General features: G+C 50.8%; 3 protein-coding genes and 1 long non-coding RNA gene across 5 annotated transcripts in view; all 4 read right to left on the bottom strand.

The window, feature by feature from the left end:
* LOC306804246 (maestro heat-like repeat-containing protein family member 7) overlaps positions 1-21,187 on the bottom strand; it is a gene marked incomplete at its 3' end in the record, with an annotated part of 128,754 nt that overhangs the window by 86,096 nt on the left and 21,471 nt on the right. Inside the window, exons 3-8 of the mRNA XM_079310563.1 lie at positions 3,395-3,585; positions 3,175-3,312; positions 2,780-2,894; positions 2,470-2,613; positions 2,064-2,240; positions 1,785-1,940 (exon numbers count right to left, since the gene is read on the bottom strand). Coding sequence (XP_079166689.1) covers positions 1,785-1,940; positions 2,064-2,240; positions 2,470-2,613; positions 2,780-2,894; positions 3,175-3,312; positions 3,395-3,585 — 921 coding nt within the window. The remainder of the gene's footprint in view (positions 1-1,784; positions 1,941-2,063; positions 2,241-2,469; positions 2,614-2,779; positions 2,895-3,174; positions 3,313-3,394; positions 3,586-21,187) is intronic.
* Positions 590-1,173, bottom strand: LOC306804311. Its single transcript, XR_013774845.1, has 3 exons — positions 1,058-1,173; positions 926-982; positions 590-652 (listed from the first exon to the last, which is right to left on the bottom strand). It is a non-coding gene; the product is annotated as an uncharacterized lncRNA (long non-coding RNA).
* Positions 4,060-5,681, bottom strand: LOC306804232 (uncharacterized protein; the record flags this gene model as incomplete). Its single annotated transcript, XM_079310551.1, has 5 exons — positions 5,344-5,681; positions 5,046-5,110; positions 4,497-4,931; positions 4,183-4,331; positions 4,060-4,099 (listed from the first exon to the last, which is right to left on the bottom strand). Exons 1-5 carry the CDS (start codon positions 5,462-5,464, stop codon positions 4,060-4,062), a joined length of 810 nt encoding a protein of 269 aa, XP_079166677.1. The 5' UTR covers positions 5,465-5,681.
* On the bottom strand, positions 10,795-16,196 carry LOC306804427 (COP9 signalosome complex subunit 8-like). Of its 2 annotated transcripts, XM_079310981.1 has the most exons (8): positions 16,073-16,196; positions 15,169-15,239; positions 14,380-14,428; positions 14,093-14,225; positions 13,256-13,363; positions 12,948-13,010; positions 11,779-11,820; positions 10,795-11,124 (listed from the first exon to the last, which is right to left on the bottom strand). In XM_079310981.1, exons 1-8 carry the CDS (start codon positions 16,148-16,150, stop codon positions 11,045-11,047), a joined length of 624 nt encoding a protein of 207 aa, XP_079167107.1. In that variant the 5' UTR covers positions 16,151-16,196; the 3' UTR covers positions 10,795-11,044. The 2 variants fall into 2 exon arrangements, with proteins under 2 accessions (XP_079167107.1, XP_079167108.1); XM_079310982.1 differs by lacking the exon at positions 11,779-11,820 and having other exon boundaries at positions 10,910-11,124; positions 16,073-16,174.

Genomic DNA, 21,187 nt, shown 5'->3' with positions numbered 1-21,187 from the left:
CCCTGCATGAGTGCTTGCCATGGAATCCCTCCCAGCTGGGTTCAGAGCATACTCAGGGTGGCTCTTCTAAAATCCAGGGGCTTCAGGCTGCAAAGCAAGACCTTGAACTCCACAGTGTTGTGGAACTGCAGCTTCAGCACAGAGACCCTTCCAGCCTGATCTGCCCTCGTTCCTCTGCATCTCTGCACAGAACACAGCACGGAAGAGAATGGCAGGAGGGGCCTGTGAGTCCCAGGGCTCTGGATCTGTGCTGCTTTAGCTCCACAGAGATGCAGGCAAAGTGAAGAAGCCAAACTGTTTATTGATGAAAGGCAAAGCAAAGGGATGAGCTGGGAAGGAAAAAAGGGGTATGGGGAGCATCTGAGGGCTGCAGGGAGGGAACTGTCAAAAGGGACAGAGAGTGGAGGAAAAAAGGGGGATGGGCAGGGTCTGACAGCTGGAGGAAGAGAGCAGGCAGGGAGAAGGCTTAGGGAAAAATAACTGTGCCAATCATGCTCTGCCTGGAGCTCCAGCAGCCCAGACAGGTTATGTCCTCTTCAGTGTCTCTTGGTGTCTTCTTGGGACACTGGTTCACTGGACCCTGAAGATGACTGGGCTTAATTTTCCAGGTTAGAGCATGATGGCTTGGCATCTTGCATCTGCACTTGAGGAGCTGGAAGAGGAAGGAACAGAGCCACGGTCACAGCCTGGATCAGTGGGGACACTACACGACCCCCGTGCCAAGGCTGCCTCAGCCCGCTCCGGCCATGCCAGGAGGGAGCAGGGACCACCGGGATCAGCCTGAAGCTGCTGGCCACGAATGCCCCACGTGCCCCTGAAATCTCTGTGTGCTCTGCCCACGCCGCCCCCCGTCCGCACAGGGAGCAGAGCGCTCCAGAGCTGGGGCAGGGATTGCAGCTCCTCCTGCCAGTGGCGCTGCCCTCACCCTCGTCGATGAGCCAAGTCTCTCCTTGCTGCCTCCTCAAGCACCGCCCTGCGATCTCTGGGAATACAGAGCTTGTCATGGACCGTGTCCCAGATCCTACTGCTGTAGGACAGGGAGGGAGCCCGGGCTCACCCATGAACCTGACGGCCGCCTCTCGCAGGGGCTCCTGTAGGCTCCGCAGGTAGGGCAGGGCCTGGCGCAGGTGCTCGGCCGCTCGACTCCTGTCCTCTGCCAGCTGCGGAGAGCGGCGGGAGCGAAGGGTCGGGGCGGGCTCTGGCCCTTTGGCAGGCGCTGCCCGCGCCCGGGCCCGGCCTCCCCTGCCCGCACAGCCCTGAGGCGCGGCCAGCAGCCGCTGGCCGGGCTCTGCAGGGGCACAGGGCCGGCTGCTGCCCGGGGAGCCGCGGTGCCGGCCCGCCCCGCAGCCCCGCTGGGCCGGGGCTCCGAGGGCAGCCGGCTCGGGGCCGCAGGAGCCTGGAGAAGAGCCCGTGCGGCCCCTGCCTGCAGCGCTGGGCAGGGCCACAGCTGCCAAGCGCACACAGTGAGCGCCGCGCTCAGGGGGCTTCTCCAGCCTGAGCCTGGCACTTCCAGGCCGTCCTTACCAGAAACTCGACCACCTTCAACGGCTGCTCTTCCTTCAGCAGCTTCTCGAGATCCCATCTTTTCAGGAACTTGGCCGCACAAAACAGTGTTTCCCGAGAGGCCTGGAGAGCAGCAGAGATGCAGAGATGTCCCCGCAGTTCAGGACACAGGGGCCGTGTCCCTGTGCCAAGGCCTGGAGGAGGCTGCAGCCCAGGAGATGCCAGAATGGAGGCAGCTGAGCCCCCTCCCAGAGATCCACCAGCAGCACACAAAACCTCACCTTCTCCAGCTGCCAGTTCTCATAATGGCAGTAGATTAAAAGTGGGAGCAGGCTTTTGTTCACAATTCTTTTCAGGGAGTTTTTTCCCTCATCGACTACCAATTCCATCACCTTACAAAATAGGCGCATGGAGAGCAGCTGCACATGGCCATTGTCCTGAAAGAAAAAGACCTAAGCACCTACTGCTGAAGGCCCACCAAGGCAAAGTCCTGAAAATGCAGAGGGCACAAAGTTTCTGGGCAGCACCCAATGCCTGTGGCTTGGGACGCAGAGCCTTACGTTGCCAAAGAGCTCCAGGAGTGCCTCGGCCAGCTTTGGGGCAGTGGTGCTGGAAATCAGGATGTCTTTCTTCTGGAGTACGTTGGTGAACACACGGAGGGTCATGTCAACCACCTCTCCATCTGCATCACCCAGCAGCTCCAGGAGGCTTTGAGACAGGCCACACATTTTTCTGGCCTGTGTGGAAGACAAGGCTGTGCTGTGAAGCCATGAATGCCTCCACCAACACCGTCCTGGCACTGCAACCCCTCCCTGCAGCCACAGGGCCCAGCAGCCAAAGGCCTGTCCCAAAGAGCTCAGGGAGGTGAGGCAGGAGAGCTGGGAGCAGCTGCCTCAGCTCCTGAAGCCCAGCCAGCCTGAGGGGCTGCTTTCCCCAGCACAGCTTCAGCCGCTGCCCCCTTCTCACCATCCAGGGATCCTTGCTGAGCACCACAAGGCCCCTGAGCACCAGGCGACGCCTGTCTCTGCAGGTGCACCTGCTCTCCAAGTGCCTTCTCAGGATCTTCAGGACACTGAGACCATATTGTGTCAAGTCCAGGCACTCGAGGACCTGAAAGGCACAGGGCAGTGACAGGGGACACACAGGAGCCCAGAATCGCACAGGGCTGGGCCCAGACAGCAGCACAGGGCACGGGCACCGTCCCAGGCAGCTGTGGCTACGAGAGGACAGAGAGCTGAGAGGCAGCTCAGGGAGACAGTGCTGCCATCAGGCTCACCTCCACAAGGAATGCCAGGGCAGGCAGGTCCCAGCGTGACTCCTGTGTGCTGAGCAGCCTGAGCAGATGGAGGGCAATGCGCGAACACAAAGGGATCAAGACATGGCGCATCTCCCTGCAAGGGAGGAAAAAGGCAGCAAGACCCTGAGATGGAGGGGTGGCAATGCTCTCCCAGGACTGACTCACAGAGATCCAGTCTTTCCCTAGCATCCGTAGAGGCAATGTGGGCACTTTGGGAGGCTGCCCCTTTTGGGCTCCTCCTCTCTCAGCCTTTTCCAGACTGTTTGGCCATCCCTTGGTGACAAGGCCCTCTGGCCCATGAGCATGGGTACTGTGTGGGGCACCCCGGGCACACAGCACAAATGTCAAAGACAGAGGGGCCTTGGGGGTCTCACCTGGCCAGCAGACCCACGGCATAGTGCTGGGTGTCAGCACAGAGCAGCGTGTCCCAGCCACGCTTGCGCTCCATGGCCATCACCACATTGTCACACTGTAGTCGGAAGAGCAGGGACTTCATGGTCTGCACTGCAAACCTGTGTGCAGAGCAAAGTCCAGGTCACACTGGGAGCACTGGTGCTGGCCACAAGGGCATGGGAAGGACTGGAGGACTGGGACCTGTTGGCCTTGCTGGCAAAACGGTGTTCCTCCCGGCACGCTCTCCAGAAGTTATCAACTTCCTCTGGTGGCATCTGCTGTGTGGTGATGACAACGTGGAAGAGCAGAGCCACAAACAGGCAGGAGGAATAAAGGATCATGGCTTTCTGGCACTCAGGCACCTGGACCATCACCCAGATCACCAGAGTTGCCTGTGAAAGAAGCAGCCCGAGGCAGCGCTCAGTGCCGAGGTGTCCATGGGGCAGGGCCTGAGGGAGAGGCAGGGGGAGCAGCGGGCCTGGTGCCCCTGAGCCTGTCACTGGCCCAGGTTTGAGCCCAGTGCCTGAGGCAGTGAGAGGATGGAGAACTGCTGGAGAGGTGACCCGGGGGTGAGCAAGGGCCAGTTCCAGAAACTCACAGACAGGGCAAAAACATCTTCATTGTCTCCATCAGAGGTGCACATGCTGTGCAGAGGCCAGTCCTCCATGACACAGAGAAGAATTGGCAGCACCTTCTCCACTGTTGGTCCCGATGAGCCTATGACTCTCCACATCATTGCAGCAGCTCTGTGGGATCAAAGCTCAGTGTCAGGGGGGTCTCAGTCACAGTACCATGCCCTGTACAGCTGTGAAAGCCCCAGTGCCCTGAGGGGCAGGGAGGGAGCCTGGCAGTGGCAGCAGGCTCAGTTAGCAGAGGGGCCTGAGGGTCCTGGACCTCTCCACCTGTCTGGCAGGCCCCATTGGACAGGCTGTACAGGGCAATGGGCCCTAAAGGCTGCTGAGCCCTGAGCTCTCAAGGGCCACCTGTACCTGTCACACGTTGGGGCACAGCGCAGGAGGGTCAGCACCACATCAGCAGGGTATTCTCCAGCCAGCCTCAGAATAACAATTTGCAGCCTGGTATCCACAGTTACACGGGACATCAGTCTCTGGTGAATGTTTTTTACCATGGCTGGCACCTGGATTGAGTGGGGAAGACATGGAGCACTGTCCAAGAAAGCAATTTCCCAGATTCCCTTCCCAGTGTATTTTAATGGCTTCAACGTCTGAAGGGGGAACAGCGGCTGAGCCTTCAAGGGCCACGTGATCCTGGAGCCCTCCAGCCATGGCCCCAGGCTGCTTACCTGCAGCTGAGAAGAAAAATCTCCGTCCTCAAAAAATTCCGTAGTGGGAGAATGATTCACACTGGTAGTGGGGGAAGCATGAAACAGGGTGGGAGTGGGAGTGGAAGTGGAAGTGGGAGTACGAGTGGGAGTGCCAGTGGGAGTGGTAGTGGAGGTGGGAGTGGGAGTGAAAGTGGGAGTGGGAGCGGCAGTGGGAGTGGTGTCAGCATTTGTGATGTCCTGAGTCTCTTCATTGTCATCAAATGTCATGGCCAAGTCCTCAGTCACTGCCATGTCAGCCTCTGCCCTGTCATCACTCCTTGCAGTGTCAGAATCTTCTGAGTGCTCAGGTGTATCTGGGCTGATATCAGGCTCTGTGCTGACATCAGGCTCAACTGTGCCCTCCGTTCCTGTGCTGGCCTTTCTACGTCGAACGGGCACAAACTTCCGCAACATCTGCAGGAGAACAAAGGACAGGGAGGAGCGGCAAGTTCCATGGAGTGCTCCAAGCGTTGTGCTGGGCTGAGCAGTGACAGCAGGCCCAGCCTAGGTGGGGATGGCTGCAGGTACCTTCAGTGCTCTGCGGAAGCGGCCACGGGTGGAGTCCTGCTCGTGTGTGCTGTCCATGGCTGCACCTGGCAAAGAGCGAGCGCAGCCAGAGCTGAGGGGCTGCAGGAGAGGCTGGAGAACAGAGCCCAGCCCTGCGCTCCCCAGGCAGGGACAGCCCCGGGATGCCCCAGGGGATGGAGCACGGGCACTGCGGGGTGTCTGCCCGGCCCCTCTTCTGTCCTGCCCCTGGGCATGTCCCCAGGGGATGGGGCCAAGATGGCAGCAGTCAATAACCCAGTACCCTGCCTCTGCCACTCACCATCCTGCATTGGCTCTATTGGCTCCGGGTCTTCAAGCTGTTCTGCTGGGGCTGCTTCCGACCCTTTCTTCGTTTTTTTCCTTCTGAAGATTTTGAAAAGGTTGTGCAATCTGCCTGCCATGCCAGAGTCTGCTCTCGGCACCTTCAGACAGATGCTTCAGCAAAGCTCCGGGTCAACGAGTCCTCAAGGGCACCTGCAAAAGAGAAACCTTGGGTAGGCCACGTCACCACGTGCTGTGGTCTGGCCTCAAGGTCACCTGCAGGAGTAGCACTCAGAGAAGCTCCGGGTCGGACAGGAACGAGTGCGCTGTGCGGGGGCTCCTCACGGCACCGCTCTGTCCCGTCCTATCCCGTCGCGTGCTCCGAGCACTGTGCCGTGGCCGTGTCACCGTCGGCTCTTATATCACCACACGTCACAAAGGGTCCTTTGACACCCTGTCCTGATCCATGCCATGGTGACCATGCTGCACCGTGTCACAAAGGGCCCTTGCACACGCTGCCACCTCCCCTGGGGCTGCCCCCAGCCCACCCAAAGTGGTCCATGATGGAAGGAATCCCTCACCCGAAGTGTCTAAGACAGCCCGACAGGATCTTTAGGAACAGCTCAAACCATCAGCAATCGCTGCCCTGCTCTGCGGGCTCAGGGCAGCAGAAGGAGCCCCCAGGGCTCCGACACAGCCGTAGCGGGAAGGGCACGGGGCCTTGCACAGAAGCTGGCTCGGCCTCCTTGGGACACGTCCCGGCTGGTGGCCATCCTAAACCCACGGCTGTGACACGGTCAAGGATCGTGTGGGCCAGGGCACAAATGCTGCTCTGACCCCTGGGCCCTGCGAGCACTGAAATCAGCAGGTGTGGCAGAGTCCTTGCCCAAGCAGATCTGCCACCCCCCGAGCCCTGGCAGCGCTGGTGCCTGGCTCCTGCCCCAGAGACCTGTGCCCCGGGGGCTTCTGTGCCAGAGGGAGCCAAAGTCCACGTCCACTGGGGGCTGTGCTCCTTCCTACAGGGGCTGTTGGCAGGAGCACCTGGAGCAACTGCTAGCAACACTTGCTGCCTGTCAGATGATGTTGATCCTTCCTGGAATGAAATTTTCATGGAAGAGATTGGCAGGAGAACCACAACACCATCAGCAGCTCAGTTTCCCAGGACAACTGGATTGTACACACAGACTATCACGCTTTCCTGTGCTTTTCTGACACTCTTGAGTTCTGGAAATAAAGACTCTGCCCAGCCTGACATTTTGTGCTCCAGTTGCTGCGTGCCTGGCTGTGGCAGCTCATGTCCAAACACAGCTGGGTGCCTGCTGAGCACGGCAATGCTTGACCACAAACAGGGAATTTCCCCAGTGAACATCAAGGTAGAGGCAATGGCAAGTGCAGAGAATAGGGATAACTGGGAGGAAAAGCTGCTCCGTGTCTCTCATTATGGTGCAGCACTGTGAAGGAGCAGCCAAGACGTACTGGAAGCAGCCGTGTCCTGCCCTTTCCTGCTGTCAGATGGACATGGGACAGACTTGCGGCCACAGGTCCATGCGACTTGATCTAGGAACAATGGAGGGTCATGCACTGCTAGGGAATGGCCTCCAGCAAGAGCAAAGCAAGAGCTTATAGCAGCAAAGCCTGAGCTTGTGAACTGGACCATCTCCTCACAGAGCTCCTCCAAGAGCTTCCCTCCAGCCCTGAACCTCAGCCACAGGAGTCCCTACTTTTACTCAGCATCTGCTACTTCTTCAGCACTGCTGACCCATCAGATCAAGGCTCAGCCCATTTTGTGGGCTTGAAGGCTACCATTCTATGGTAGTGATTTACCACAGAAACAGCATTAAGCATTAAATACCTGGAAGCAATTAATACTTATGCAGCCAAGTAATTTTTAAAAGTATAAATACTTTTAGGCATCAGTTGTTTCCAAGTATTAATTCTTTTAAGGGCAGGGCAGCCCCAGTGCCAGGCTCAAAGTGCAAAACACACAAGTTGGATTCCAGTAAATTGTTTGAACTAAATACACTTCCCTTTGCTTTGCTGTAGGTGTGACTCATGGAGTGAGACTTTCCTTATGTGTGGTACTCAAGTCCCAGATGTTAATCCATAAACTCAGTCTAAACACAGATACCAATTAGCATAGGAAAGCACAGTGTGTTGTCATCATCACCCTCACTTTGTAAAGCTCAGGATAGCTCTCAGAGCTGGCATGTGCTACCTGACATAGGCTCAGTGCTACTCGAAAAGAAAGGGATAAAGCGTATTTCATACCTCAAATACCCATCAAACAGCTGAGACACAAGTGTGTCCTTCCTTGGGGATCAGAGGCCAAATCTGGGTCTTGGTGCAGTCTCTGATCTATCTTCTTATCTCATCATGTGGATTCTCATTGCATACTTTTACACCAACCTCAGCTTTGAGGGGCTCACACAAGGATGCTGGTCACAATTCAGCACTGTTTGTTTCTCTCATTTATCCTTTCCAGGCATCAGTTCTGTAACAAAAGGCTCACATGGCAAAACCAAATCGGATTCCTACTGCTAAATCCTCCCTTTCTTCCCAGTCTTGTACTTTGATTAGATGAGAACACATTCACGAGAGAGGTATCCACATTTCCTGCCTTGGAATTAACTGGGAGCATCTTGATTCTTAAAGCTTAACCTGTTCTCTGACTTCATTTACACCCAGTTGTGTCACACTCCCTAGGCATCCCAAAGCTGAGGATCTTTGCTGTGAAGGCCCAGAAGGATCTGGCATTTCATATCCCTGAATTCAGGAAACCAGGAATGCATGTTACTTCCCTTTGCTCAACACAAGTAGTTAAAAATAAAGTTATAAACCTTGCAAGTCAATTGGCATGACCCAAGGACGTGAAATATTTGGAAATCTGCTTCCCATCTCAAAACAGCAACTCATTTGCCTTCACATGGTCCGTTGAGAGTCAACTACAAAAATTGACACTGAACAGAAAAGCTTATCTTTTGGGTTTGTTTGGGATTGTTTGCTTTTTTTGCCAAGCCAGCCAGCCCAGACAGTCCCTCCTAGGAGAACACAGCAATGTGCTGTCTGGGTGATGGTCCAGCCCACTCCTGCAGGGTAGGACACAGGGAGAACCAACTGCTCACCCAAGAACTTCTTCCAGATGTCCCCTAGTGTCTTACACAGGTTTTTTGCATATACCCTGGGCTGAAACAGACTTAGAGCAACATCCAAACTGCTCTCCTGCAATGCTGCTGATGCTTTTTTGTACATGTGCATTCTGCTTTTGCTTTCTTCACTGCATTTCTGGCAGCTCTGATGACATATGCAAAGTCTGCCAGGATTTGTTATTAAAGCCCATAGGTTTCCATGAGGATCTTCAGCAGGAGGGGATACTCAGCTCTTCTGCTTCCACACCCCATTTCTCCTGTTTTAACCACCTTGGAGGTCAAGTAGCTTTTAGAGACTGGAACTGTGGGTAAATGAGCACTGCTGACCCATATAGGAGAATTAATAAAATGCCAAGAAACAACGTTCCTTTACATGTGGGGTGCAGATGAAATGGAAAACTGAAACTAAAATCAAATTCCTTTTTTCCAAACCCTTCAGGAGCCTGTTCCCAACTGAATTCCTAATGGTTTCTTAACTCAAAGGTCCTCCCACTCAGCACTGGACATGGAAGAACTCCAAAACCCACACCAATTGCTTCCATGAAAACAGCAAAAAACACTTCCTCTTTGTTGAGCTGAAAGCACAGGGTTAGTGCAAGCCAGGTAAGGATTCAAATGCCTGAAGATGCACTTTAGAAAATATTTCACACGATGTTTCCCAAGGTAGGGCTCTGGAAAGCAAAGCACAAAGCTGCTCATTTGAAGACAGGTGTTAGTCAACCAAAAACCAGGATAAGGGCAATGAGGATGAAATTCATGTGAAATAGCTTGGATTCCAAAGTAGCACAAGGCAGAAAGTGTGGCTGGGAACACAGTACTAGAGGCAAGTCATGAGTTAATGCCTCAGATTACATTTTAGAGCAGACCCCAAATGACAGCTATCAACTTATTAGGACAGGATCAAACTTACAGCATTTGACATAGATTTGAGACAGACACAGACAGCCAGTGTCCACATTGCTCCTCTCCTGCTACCATTCACTGAGTACATAACAATCTTTAATTATGTCTAGGTTTCATTTCTCCAAGCAGGGCTGTGTGCTACCAAGTGCAGACATGCAGAATACAAACACAGGAGGGGAATCTTCACTCAGCTGCTCAAATACCTTACACCAAAGAATATTTTAAGACATCTGAGAGGCACCAGTGGTTTTTTTAATATAACATCCTACAATTGCTGCACACAAAGCTGTCGAGGCATAAAATATTGCATTAATCCTTCAACAGCCCTATCCAAATTAGGCCAGCAAGAATCAATTAAAAAAACTAATCAAACTAGACCTTTATTCTGCAGAAAATTTTAAAAGTCAAGCACACAAGGTCAGTGTAAACATGTTCTTTAATACCACTGAAGATAAATTTAGCAATCCAAGTCTTAGGTGGGTATCAAATAAATAATCCTTTTGAAAAAGTGTTTGCATATCAAGGGAGCTCTCAAGGCAGCAGAGCACACTTTGTAATTCCTCCCTGCTAACACCCCCTCACCAAGAGAATGTACAGTAGGCAGTGCACACTGGAAAAACAACACAAGGGCACACTGGCCAGCTTCCATGGAACCTCTGGGTAGGATTTCAGCAAGGGGGGAGAAGTAAATGGAGACATGCACTGCCCTTTAAAGCACCAATCTTTCTCCACAGCCTTTTCACCAACGTAACACAAATGGCAAGAGAATTCATGTTTGCTTCCAAAATCCACTCAGCTCAAAGATTAACAGAGCACTGACAGAGAATTATTCTTCAAACTGACACTCCAGCACAATGCATCATCCTCCTCCCAGCCGGGCTCTGCTCCTACTCTCACCTTGAAATTCCTCTCCAATCACGGCAGAAGGAACCCACAAAGCTAAAGACAGGTAAGAATTGTTATTTCTTGCATATCCTGGCCCAGTGTACTGAAATGGAGCAAGATGTGACAGGTCTCAAGGTGTAGGGTTACCCAGGAAAACATCTGGTGTCCTATGTCACTCAAAAAAAAACCTTCCAAAAGTCAAAATGCTTCCTCAAATCGTAGATTTGTCTTCGTTAAACAATAATTCTCCTGTAAAAATATGCCTGATGTGATATTTCTCACATCAGAACAAGAAGATTAAACAATCCAGAAAGAACAAGAAAAAAGAAATCAATTATAAATATGCCACAAAAATATGTGCAAGAGAGTTACTGCAAAATTGTTTTCTTTCACTTTCATCAAAATATTTCCTCTCTGTACATACAGGCTGGGCAGTCTTCCACTCTCTGTCCTCTAGTTCAACATGCACAGAGAATTGTTTCTTCTCCATTTCTAACACACCTGAAAAAGGTTGTGCTTTGAGTCAATTACAAAAAAAACCTGTACTATGTAATACTGCTGTGTATGCTTGTGTACCTACTGAATAAATATTGCAGGAGTTAAAGGATTGTTTCACTGCTAGCTGGGCTTTGGCAAACCAGGAGTGGGCTGACATAATCTGTATGCTTCACACTTCTGAGTGGGGGATGCTGCAACATTTAACAGATACAGAATAAAATAAACCTTAGATCTAAAACTGTCAGTACACAGGATTCCCAAGTTGTTCTGAACACAGGAGCAGGGTAATCAGTTTTCCAGGAAAGCCACATAGTCAGTCAATCTGGCCAACTGCTGCTCATTGGGAATTGGTGGGACCGGAGCATGTTCTATAAAGATAAAACAAATGGATCATTAATGAAATTTAGAGAGCAAATCCATCAGCAGTACCATCCATCTCAACAGTAAGGGGAAAAAAATTAAATGTATCTGACTTTCAACAGCCTTCTGGGGGTGGAACTTAACTGTATCTCCTCCCTACACAGCTCCAGCTGACATAATTCCTGTTATCTGCACCATTCCAAGAGTTACTAACCACAAAAACTACTGCAACAAGTTCCACTTGTCAGCAGCCTCCAGAATTGCTTTGCACACACTGGAGTCTGAGTAATGAGGGCTGACAGTATTCTGCCTTGAGAAAAAAAGCTCCTGGAGCTCTCTGGCTGCTCCTTTCCTTGCAAGCTGCTGTTCTGAAGAATGGCAAACAAACAAACAGATCTAGTGGGTGATCAGACCAACAGAGCACACAGGAGCTCTGCTATGGAAGTGGAATCAGCAATCTCAGGCACTGCTTCCAACATGAGGGAGGGAGAAGACAGGGAGAAGAACATTCACACAGCACCTGGCTGAGGTGGGCTGCTGTTTTTTATTTTGGAGGGGCCAGGGAGAACATTCACTTCTCTAAGGCTCAATTCCCACTCAGTGGTGCTGGTGACACCGTTTTTCCAAGTTTACCTAAACCCATTATATAGAAAGAAAAATACCTGATGAAGGAATAAATCTGTTAAATGAAGCTTCCAGCACACCTGGAGAAAAACATATGAAATTAGCCCAGTGGAACAGTTTTCAACAGTTCTATGCAAAAAAACATGGATCAAAAGCTCATTAAAATTAAACCTGTTTATTCACCACACTTGACTTTATATCCAAAAACCAGAATATCCAAGGCTTAGCTGCTTCAAAGGAGCCTCTTTCTTTTGTCTGACTAGTAGTTCTTGCACTCACTTTTGGAAAAAGAACCACATATAAATAATTCCCAGTTTTTTTAAGCTCTGCATATTTTACAACCAGTTCATAAAAACTTTACCTGATCACATATAAAATCTCAGGATTCTGGTTGGATCTGTGCCTCGTAGGGGTAAATTTCAACACCTGGCACCTGTTTATTATGGGCTCTGAACTCCCAAAAACTCTGCCCATACAAACATGTCTTAGTCTAACAAATCCTGGCCTTCTGGATATGCTGTTATTTGGCTCCTTCTGCCAGAGCAGCACAGAGCAGTTGAAGAGCAGTTGTTTCACCCTGTTTTAATAACTTAATATTGATTTTTGCCTCAGCCAGCCAGATACAGCTTTTTAAAAAAGAGAAAAAGCCAAGTATTTCTGCAGATCAAGCTTTGGAGGAACAGACATTCTGATATCAACACCATGAAAGTGAAGAAAATAAGATTCTAATTTTAATTTTAAAGCAAAGGAAATTATACCAACAAGTGGAGCTCCTCAGAACACAAAGATTCACTAAATCCCTGCCTAAAGAAGTTCTAATTCTCCTGAAGGAAAAAAAAAAATCTCCAGTTCAAGATGGTCTATTTCTATTCTTCTATATTAGGTTAAGACATGTCATTTGAGGTCATCCAGTTTATGTTCCACAGAGGCAGAGCCAGCAGCAGAGGAGGAGAGGGAGCAATCACAGCACATCCTGTCTGCTTTTGTTTAAACAAGTCCACGTGAGCATGTAGTTTAATCCAAACTACTTGGTAAGTCCAAACCCACCTCTTTGTACTTCCCCATGTTTTATATGTGCTCCATGTTTATGAGCAGTGTGAGAGTCCAAAAAGCATCTAACAGAATCCAGTGCAAAGCTGTCATTAAAAACTTAGCACCCAATTCCTAGAAAATGCTGAATGGTTCATGAAGGAACAGCTCCACCTACCCGGCTTTTTCGGCATCACCATGCGAGCTGCAAAGTCTGCTTGCCAGCCCTGCTCTAGCACACCTGGAAAGGCATTGGGGCATTTGTAAGACACAGAAGGGGAGAATAAACAGTGATAATTAACAGCAACAATTTGAAATTAAAAAAAAAAATCGAACCATTATCCAGAAGCAGGATTTTCTTTTCTCTAATCACTGCCAATCACTTAACAGCGTCAGAATTTGCAGATATAGTTTTATTAATCATCACTTGGAGCTGTCTGAGCTCATCATCAGTATGAAAATTACCCAGGGAATAATGCCAAGTACCTTTCACAGCTTCTTCCACAGGAAGGCCAACAAAGGCTGCAAAATCATCTGCAACTATTGAGGTGTAAGCCTGGGAAACCAGTCCAAAGGCTCGTCTCCTGGTTGCATCTAGGGAGAGAGGAACACAGGACATAAGAGACTCATCTCCAGAGCTGGGAAACCTGAGAACTTTTCCTCAATTCCATCACCTCTGGAAAAGCACCAGCAGCCTGCAAGTGAGCACCTCAGGAGTTCACCCTCCCTTCCCACAGTTCAGTCAGCAGCAAGAGACAACAAACTGCTCTCTCTCAGGACAAACCCCCTCAGAGCCCACACTGAACCTCCAAATGCAGCCTGCAGCATCCTGGGCTCTCCACAGCACATGAAACACCTCAGGGAACTCTGCACCTGATGGCATTCTCTGTTTGCAATATGCCAGCAATTAGTTAACAATTAATGGCATCTGAAAAGCAGTTGTATGGAGAATTTCTAACTGCAAAACACCTCTTTTTTGCAGTCTGCACTGCCCTCTAGGAGCAAGAATTTGAATGTTACCATTACACAGGGTAGAAAACATTTCACAAAAAAACCTTCCTGAACGTGCTACGAGGTTCTGAAGTGCCAAGCCAAGTTCCCTGAATCCCTGGTTGGAAGTCTGATAAAACTGGGTCTGTTTTGCTCTCACAGAACAAACCACATGGTTTATGAAATTCCAGTGTCAAAGAAAATTAAAAACCTTTTAGTAAAACCTACAAAAACTTTGCAGCAGTTTTCTGGACCATTTCTGATTTTTCACAATTAACAATTTGTCTGTTTGTGTTGGAGCAGACAAAAACAATTCCAGGCAATTATTTGTACCTCTGAGTGCTTCCATGATTGGCTGGATAGTCTCAGACCACTGATGGGCACTGATTGCTGTGTAGATTCCTGGGAAGTCCCTCTGCCAGATTCTTTGTCCCACTGACCAAACTGCACCAAGTTCAGCATTTGCCTGTTGTGACCAAAAAACCCCCCAGTGTTAATCCAGAAGAAAACCCTCTACACTGATCAGATGTTTAAACCCATTTCCACCCCCAGATTTTCAGAGAACATTGCTGTGCAACAAAAACAGCACATTTCTGAGTTAAATTTGGCCCAGTACTTACAGATTTGATAGCAGGAGGGATTCTTTTCCAGAGATAACGTGCATTGGTCCTTAAAAAAACAAAACCCCAAAAAAGTTAAAAATATTTCCTAGTCAATAAATGCTGCAAAGAGACACCACAAGGTTTGTTCAGATGGTGCATTGAACACTCTCAGTGCTTTAAAAATATTCTTTCTAGGAAGGAATATTGGATACTGAAGTGGGAAAACAGAGCTGCTCTCCAGCAGACAACACTGGACTACCATAACAACAAACAGTTCATTAATTGCCTCATTTAAAACCAGACTGGGAAAGCAACTCCTCCCTAAAACCCCAAGTTCAGTCCATCAAACCCACACAGGGACATGGAATAACCCCCCAGACCAAATTCCTGGGATCTCTGCTTCCTGCAGATTTAGCTCCTTCAAGCCAACAGTATCCCTCATTTTTAACATGAGCAGTCCAGAGTTATTCTGCTGGAATTTAAACACAAGGGACAGTCCTGAATCCAACCCAAAACAAATGCAGCCCTGAGCAGCTACAAAACAAAACACTGAAGTGTTTCACACTCCCCAAAGGAGCCAACTTCACCACTTAAGGAGCTTGATTCCCACATTTTCCCACAGTTCCAAAGGGTGGGGAAGAGCAAGGAAAGGAGAACAGTTTTCCTGCCAGATCAAGGGGTGAAAGAGACTCAATCCCCAGAAATATTCTCATTTCTTTGCAAACACAGCATTTTTATTAATCACACAGCCCATTCCCAACGTGCTGGTGACAAACCCAGTGTCACAGGCTGGGACAAGCCACTTACATGTCATTGTGCAACAGGTACAGAGCCAGCAGCTGGCCATAAACCAGGGGTGTGGCAATTCCTCCAGGGGCCTGAAAACAAACAGATTCTTGGCTTACAGATTTTAAAGAGGGCTGTGACACAAAGGGCAGCAGGAAGCCAAGTTTTATGTAAAGTGAACGCTCCAAAACAACGGATATTGAGGTTTTTTGGGTTTTTTTCACATCACATAATTGGCCTGTGCAATTTTTTGGGGGGGGGGGGGAATAAAGTAAGGCTACATCTTCCATTACTCTTTTCTTATGCTCATGAGGGTGGCATCTGCTGAAAGTGAAATTAAATCGCCCCTGACTTCATTTACCTTCAGCTGAACTTCAGCTCAGGCCACTCCACCCCAGCAAAGCTTCTCTGCCCCTCTCGAAAACCCCAAGCTCAGCGTCAGCCCCTGCCACACTCGAGCAGAGCCCCAAAATCTCACAAGGAGGAAACAAACGAGTGATATAAAATAAAATAAAAAAACTGTAGAATTTTGAAAGCCTGCAATAACTTGAAAGCTGCAAAGATTTCTAATAAGGCCTTCTCTTAAGGGATAACAGGGCGCAAAACAGCACGGCGGGAGCTTCCAGTGAAAGCTGCCGCAATAAAACTCGATCTAAGGGTAATTCCCCAAGTTTGGCTCAGGCTCCCCTTCCCTGACCAATATTTCGATTTTGTCACCCACACAAACCACTCCCCTCACGCCTCCTCTGAAACGACAAGAATAATTATAGGAAATACCCATTTATCTGTAGCCTGCGAGTTTCTGCAGGGCTCTCCGGCGAGCCCAAGGGGCAAGTTAAACACTGACCCCTCCCGCTCACACCCACACCCACACACCCGCCCCACCTCACGCGCGCACACGCAGACCCCTCCCGCCCCGCGGCACCTCCAGCTCCTGCGGCTCGCATTGCTCCAGGAGCCGCCTGAAGCTCACGGAGCTCTCGGCCATCACCGCCACCGGCATCTTCCCTCACGGCGCCGCCCGCCCGCATCAGGCGCCCGCGCTCTGACCTCACGTCCGGCGCCGCCATTTCCCCTTCGGCGCTTTCCGCCCGCCTCTCTGTGCTCCTGGAGGATCTGGGGGCGTGGCCAAGGCCGCCTCTCTGTGCTCCTGGAGGATCTGGGGGCGTGGCCAAGGCCGCCTCTCTGTGCTCCTGGAGGATCTGGGGGCGTGGCCAAGGCCGGGGGCGTGGACACCGCCCGTGAGGGGCTGAGGGCGGCGCGCGCTTTTTGAGGGTGGCGGTGATGAAAGCGCCTTTCAATCCCTCTATTTTCTTCGTCATAAGCAAAGTTTCGGCCTCATAAAAAGACCTGAGTGTGCTCGGCGTGCAGGCACGTTCGGTTTTCTCTCCGTGTTTGTCGCGTGTCGCGGGATGCGTGAGACGGGCGCCCTCCATCCCTTATTGCGCATTGCATGTCCATAAGGGATGTCCTTTAGGGACAAGAAGTGCCTTTGCAGCTCTGCTCCAGTTTCTGGTGGGCTGTAGAAGTAGTTTTACCCAGTTTAGCTGGGTTTCTTTATCTTTGTTCTCTGTCAAATCCCCTGCCTGCAGAGAAACGAGACAGCTCATAGGATCATGGAATATCCTGAGCTGACCCGCAAGGATCAAGTCCAAACCTCGGACCTGCACAGGCACCCCAACAATCCCACTCTTTGCATCCCTGAGAGCATTGTCCAAATGCGACCATTCCCTGGGGAGCCTGTTCAGAGCTCGCCCTTCGCCCAGCACCCAGCCTAAACCTCCCCTGGCACAGCTCCGATAAATATTCAATATATATCCAGCCCCTGTATCCCTGCTTCTATCCTGTAAAAGAGCCCACAATACGCCAAAACTGCATTGAACAGCGCAGGTGCTATTTAGAGGCGGGACCAGCCCTCGGCCGTGTCCTTCCCGTGGCTCCCCATCCCCAGTGAGGTCCCATCCGGCACCAGGACCACCCAGAATTTTCCCAGAATTAGGCTCAGGAGCCCTGTTTATGGCTTGGATTGGGGTTGGACATGTTTACAGCCCAGTTTGAGGCGTAGCAAGTGATGGGAAATGGCGAGATTATCTCCAAATCGATGTCATTACTGGGGCCGCAGATGTAAATTCTTATTTTCAGGGTGAAATCAACCCGAGGGGCTCATTTTCTGCAAAAGTTTGCTTTTAAAAATCACCCCCCAAACCATTTTTGGAGCTTTCCCGTGCTCAAGAGCTGCACCACCTGGGTGCAAAACTCGTGCGTTCTCCACACTTTTGGGGCGGAATAAACCCAAGAGTGGTGTAAATCCTGATGCCTTCGCCATGGACTCCCCCTGCTCCGGGGGAGCTTTGGCGGCGGAAAAACAAACCTATGGTGTGTCCGTGTGCTGGCTTTGGGATTCCTCCGAGGCACAGCATCTTGGAGAAGGGCTCCAGGCGGTGGCAGTGCCGCTCCGCCGGCTCGGGCATCACTTTTCCAAGGAAAAGTCCCCGCCAGCCGCTTCGATCCCCACCGCCCTTTGTTGCCGCCAGCTCTGCGCCGGCGTCGCTTTGACATTGGGACATCTGAGAGGAGCGCTGTCCTCACCTTTTGCCCCCATTCCCAATTATCTCGCCTTTTCGGGAGGCGAGGAGGGGAGCAAAGCGGACGGCAGCTTGTGACGATGCCGGTGGCGGAAGCTTCGCTCAGAGCATCCCGGATTGCCGCCGGGAACTCTTTGGTTTGGGAAGGATTCTTCTCCCGGGGGGCGTTGCAATCCCACATCCCGATGCCATCCTCCTTCCTGGTGGGTCCAGGGGGGAAGGCATGAGCTGATCGCTGGCACTGCTGGCTGTGTTGGGCCTGGGCAGAATCGCAGCTCCTCATTATGCTCCTGCTCCCTGCAGGGAGATCATTTCGTTTTGGGGGAAAAAAATCCCTTAAAAATGGAATGGTGGAGAGGTTTCCTCAAGAGGGCACTAGCTGCAAGAGAAACTGCCTAAAAATCCAAGGAAGCTGGGCATCCAAACATCCCACTGTCCTTCTCACCTGAGAGATTCCTTCTATGTGGGGGAAATTCGGCTTTTAAAAAAATGTTTAGTTTTACTTGTCTTTTTTTTTTTTTGTTTGTTTCTTTGTTTTTGTTTTTTTTTTTTTTGGAACAATAGAGGAAGCTTTTGCAAGCATGTGCTGCATCCTCCCCTGTCTTTCTTCCCCAGTTTTCCAAAGCTGTTGAAGGCTCTGCTAACATTTCCAGGGAGGAAACATGCCAGAAGGGAATACACTTCTTTTCGAGCCACCAAGATACAATGCAGCAAATTTGTTGCATTTTCAGGGTTGTTATAAATCTGAGAGGTTTGGAAGAAGTTCCTGGGGTTGTTTGGAGCCTGGCCTCAGCATGGTGGCATCATCCAGAATATCTGGACAGTGATGGAGACTGCCTGAGCCAGCATCCGAGAAAACCACAGGGTCATTTATTTCACTCAGGAGTTTCTCCTCAATTCAGACACCGAAAGAAGAGGCCAGACTCATAAAACAGCTGAGCACGTTGGAAAATCTATCCCACTGGCAAAGCTAACCACGTTAAATTAACGGTAGGGCTCCTTGACTTGACAGCATCCTGATTTTTCTTTGGTCCACAGGCTCGAAAAGCACTTAAAGACATGGCTGCCAGCTGCTGCAGAAGTGTAAAATAAATGTAATATGATTTTTATTCAGCTCCTGGTGATGATGGCAGGAAAATCGCAGCAACCCGGTTGTGCTTTGCATGAATTTTAAAGCAGGGAGGGAAATAGATCCCAGTTCTGCCATCCTGGACAGTCCAAGCAGCTTTCAAAGCAATACCAAGGCATTTCTGAGAAAAATTAGCAGAGATTTGGTGACAGGGATTCATTTTCTCAGTCGTTTCCATGTGCTGCTGCCTGTGATCTGGAGGTACCCTCTGGAAAGATGATTGCAAGTGGTTTCCCTTTCTCATCTGCTTGCAAAGCTTTGTAAGGGAATAAAAGACTCATGATGGAGAAATTAAGATGCAAAAGGGCGATATGGAACAATAGCACAGTAATTTGATGTGAAAGTTAAAGAGAATGGTGCTAAAGGGTCACGCTGAACCTCTCCACACCCTTCCCATTCCCTCAACAGCCTGATTGGCACTAGCTGGGCTGATATGAGAAAAAGCTGGACCCAAACACATTATTTCCTTCCATGACATCAAAGGGAAAACGCCTCGTTTTTAGGAGCTGAGCCCATCAAAGGAAACAGTGAGCAGCCAATGGGAAATCATCATTGCTTTTGCCCCAAACAAGCTTTGTAATGTATTGCATTTCCAGAGGGGCGTTGGTTTAAACTCCAATAAACAAGAAGCTAGCTGGGATATTACGTTTTCCCTTTTTCTTTTCTTTTTTTTTTTTTTTTTTTTTTTTGGTGCCCTCATCCTTGAATTTTCAGCTCAAACCAGATGTGTCACTTCTACAGGTTTATCCTCCAGCATGGTGGTATAAATACCTGGCACAGGGTGCCCAAAGAAGCTGTGACTGCCCCTGGATTCCTGGGAGTGTCCAAGGCCAGATTTGGATGGGGCTTGGAGCACCCTGGGGTAATGGAAGGTGTCCCTGCCCATGGCAGGGGATGGGAATTGGATGGGCTTTAAGGTTCCTTCCAAACCATCCCATAATTCTGTGATTCTACAAAATAAAGGCAAAAACACCCCTAAATCAGAGAGGCTGATGAGCTTGGAGGATGTGCAGAAGACCAAAAAGCGACCAGAGTGGCAGCAAGTGATGAGGGTTGTCCACCCTGCTGCTCCGGAGCAAATCTGCCCCAGAGCCGAGATCTGGGGGTGGCTGAGCTCCTTTCTGCCCACCCTGGACACCTCCATCCCCCTCCTCTTGTCTTCCCTGTGAGTAATCAGGAGCAATGGCTTCTGCCGGAGACTCTGGAGACAAAGGTTGCCCTTTCTTAACCAGCCAAGGGGATAAGAGACCCTCTGTGTATTTAACCTAAACTTTGTTTTTATGACTTTCCAGGCTTGTCTGTGCATTTTCCTGTTTTTGCTTTGTTCTCCGGGATCCTCAGCCAAGTTTCTGTCCCCTCCCTGGCTCCTGGGCCAGCAGTTCTTGCTCTCCACGTATTTTATTCCTCTGTGGCAAAGAGCTTTGGTACCTTTGAGCAACGTAGCAGCTCTTCTCTTGATTGTTCCCTCAAGCACGGGCTGATTGGGGGATGGAGGGATCCTGCTCCAGCTGAGGCATTTGAGGAATGGAGCAGGTGGGTCCCATGTCCAACAGGGATATTCAGAAATATGAACTGGGGAGGGTCTCTAGTGCAGTAAGGAGCATTTGAGGGATGGAGTGAGAAATCCCCGGTCCAGCTGGGGCATTTGCAGGATGGAGCATCCCTGAGCAGGAGCCCCTCTGCAGCCAGTGCCCTTCTCAGCAGGATGGGAAGCACAGGGCTCACAGGGCTTCCTCCTTTGGCCTCCCAGGTTGTGCTGGGGCTGGCGGGGGGAGCTCCTCTCCTGTGCCAGGGAGGCAGAGGCTCCTGCAGAAACCTCCCTGCGCGGCTCAGCATCCCTCCTTTCAACAGGAGCGCGACGCATCGCCGTGTCTCCCGGGGCACGCTTTTAAATCCGCTAATCTCCCGTGATGGCACGCGTGTTAAAAAACACCTGTCCCTCGCCAAAGCCACCGGGACAGCGGGCGAGTGCTCGGGCGAGCACAATAAAAGCCGCAATCAGAAAGGCGGGCTTTGATCTCCGGGAGGGAAGGAGTTCAGGCAGCTGCGCCGAGACCTCTCCCGCAGCCGCTCTTGTACTTTATAACACCCGAACAAAGAGGATCTTGTGTCTGCAGCTCCTCGTTCCGCTCCTTGTTCCCAGCCCGCGGCCACCTGTCCCTCCCCGCTGTCCCAGCGCGCTCCCGTCCCGTCCCTGCCGCCGGGGTCCCTTCCCGATCCCTTCCCCGGCGCTGGGACACAAATTGGATTTCACGGCCCCGAAGGGGTTTGGCTCGACCATCACTGCAAGTGCCCGTCGCAATGGCCTCTTTGTCCCGCCAACAGC

Source organism: Erithacus rubecula, assembly GCF_903797595.1.
Source record: "Erithacus rubecula genome assembly, chromosome: 8".
NCBI classification, from domain to species: domain Eukaryota; kingdom Metazoa; phylum Chordata; class Aves; order Passeriformes; family Muscicapidae; genus Erithacus; species Erithacus rubecula.
Note: the sequence above shows the minus strand (reverse complement) of the source record. Positions and strands in the feature narration are given on the sequence as shown.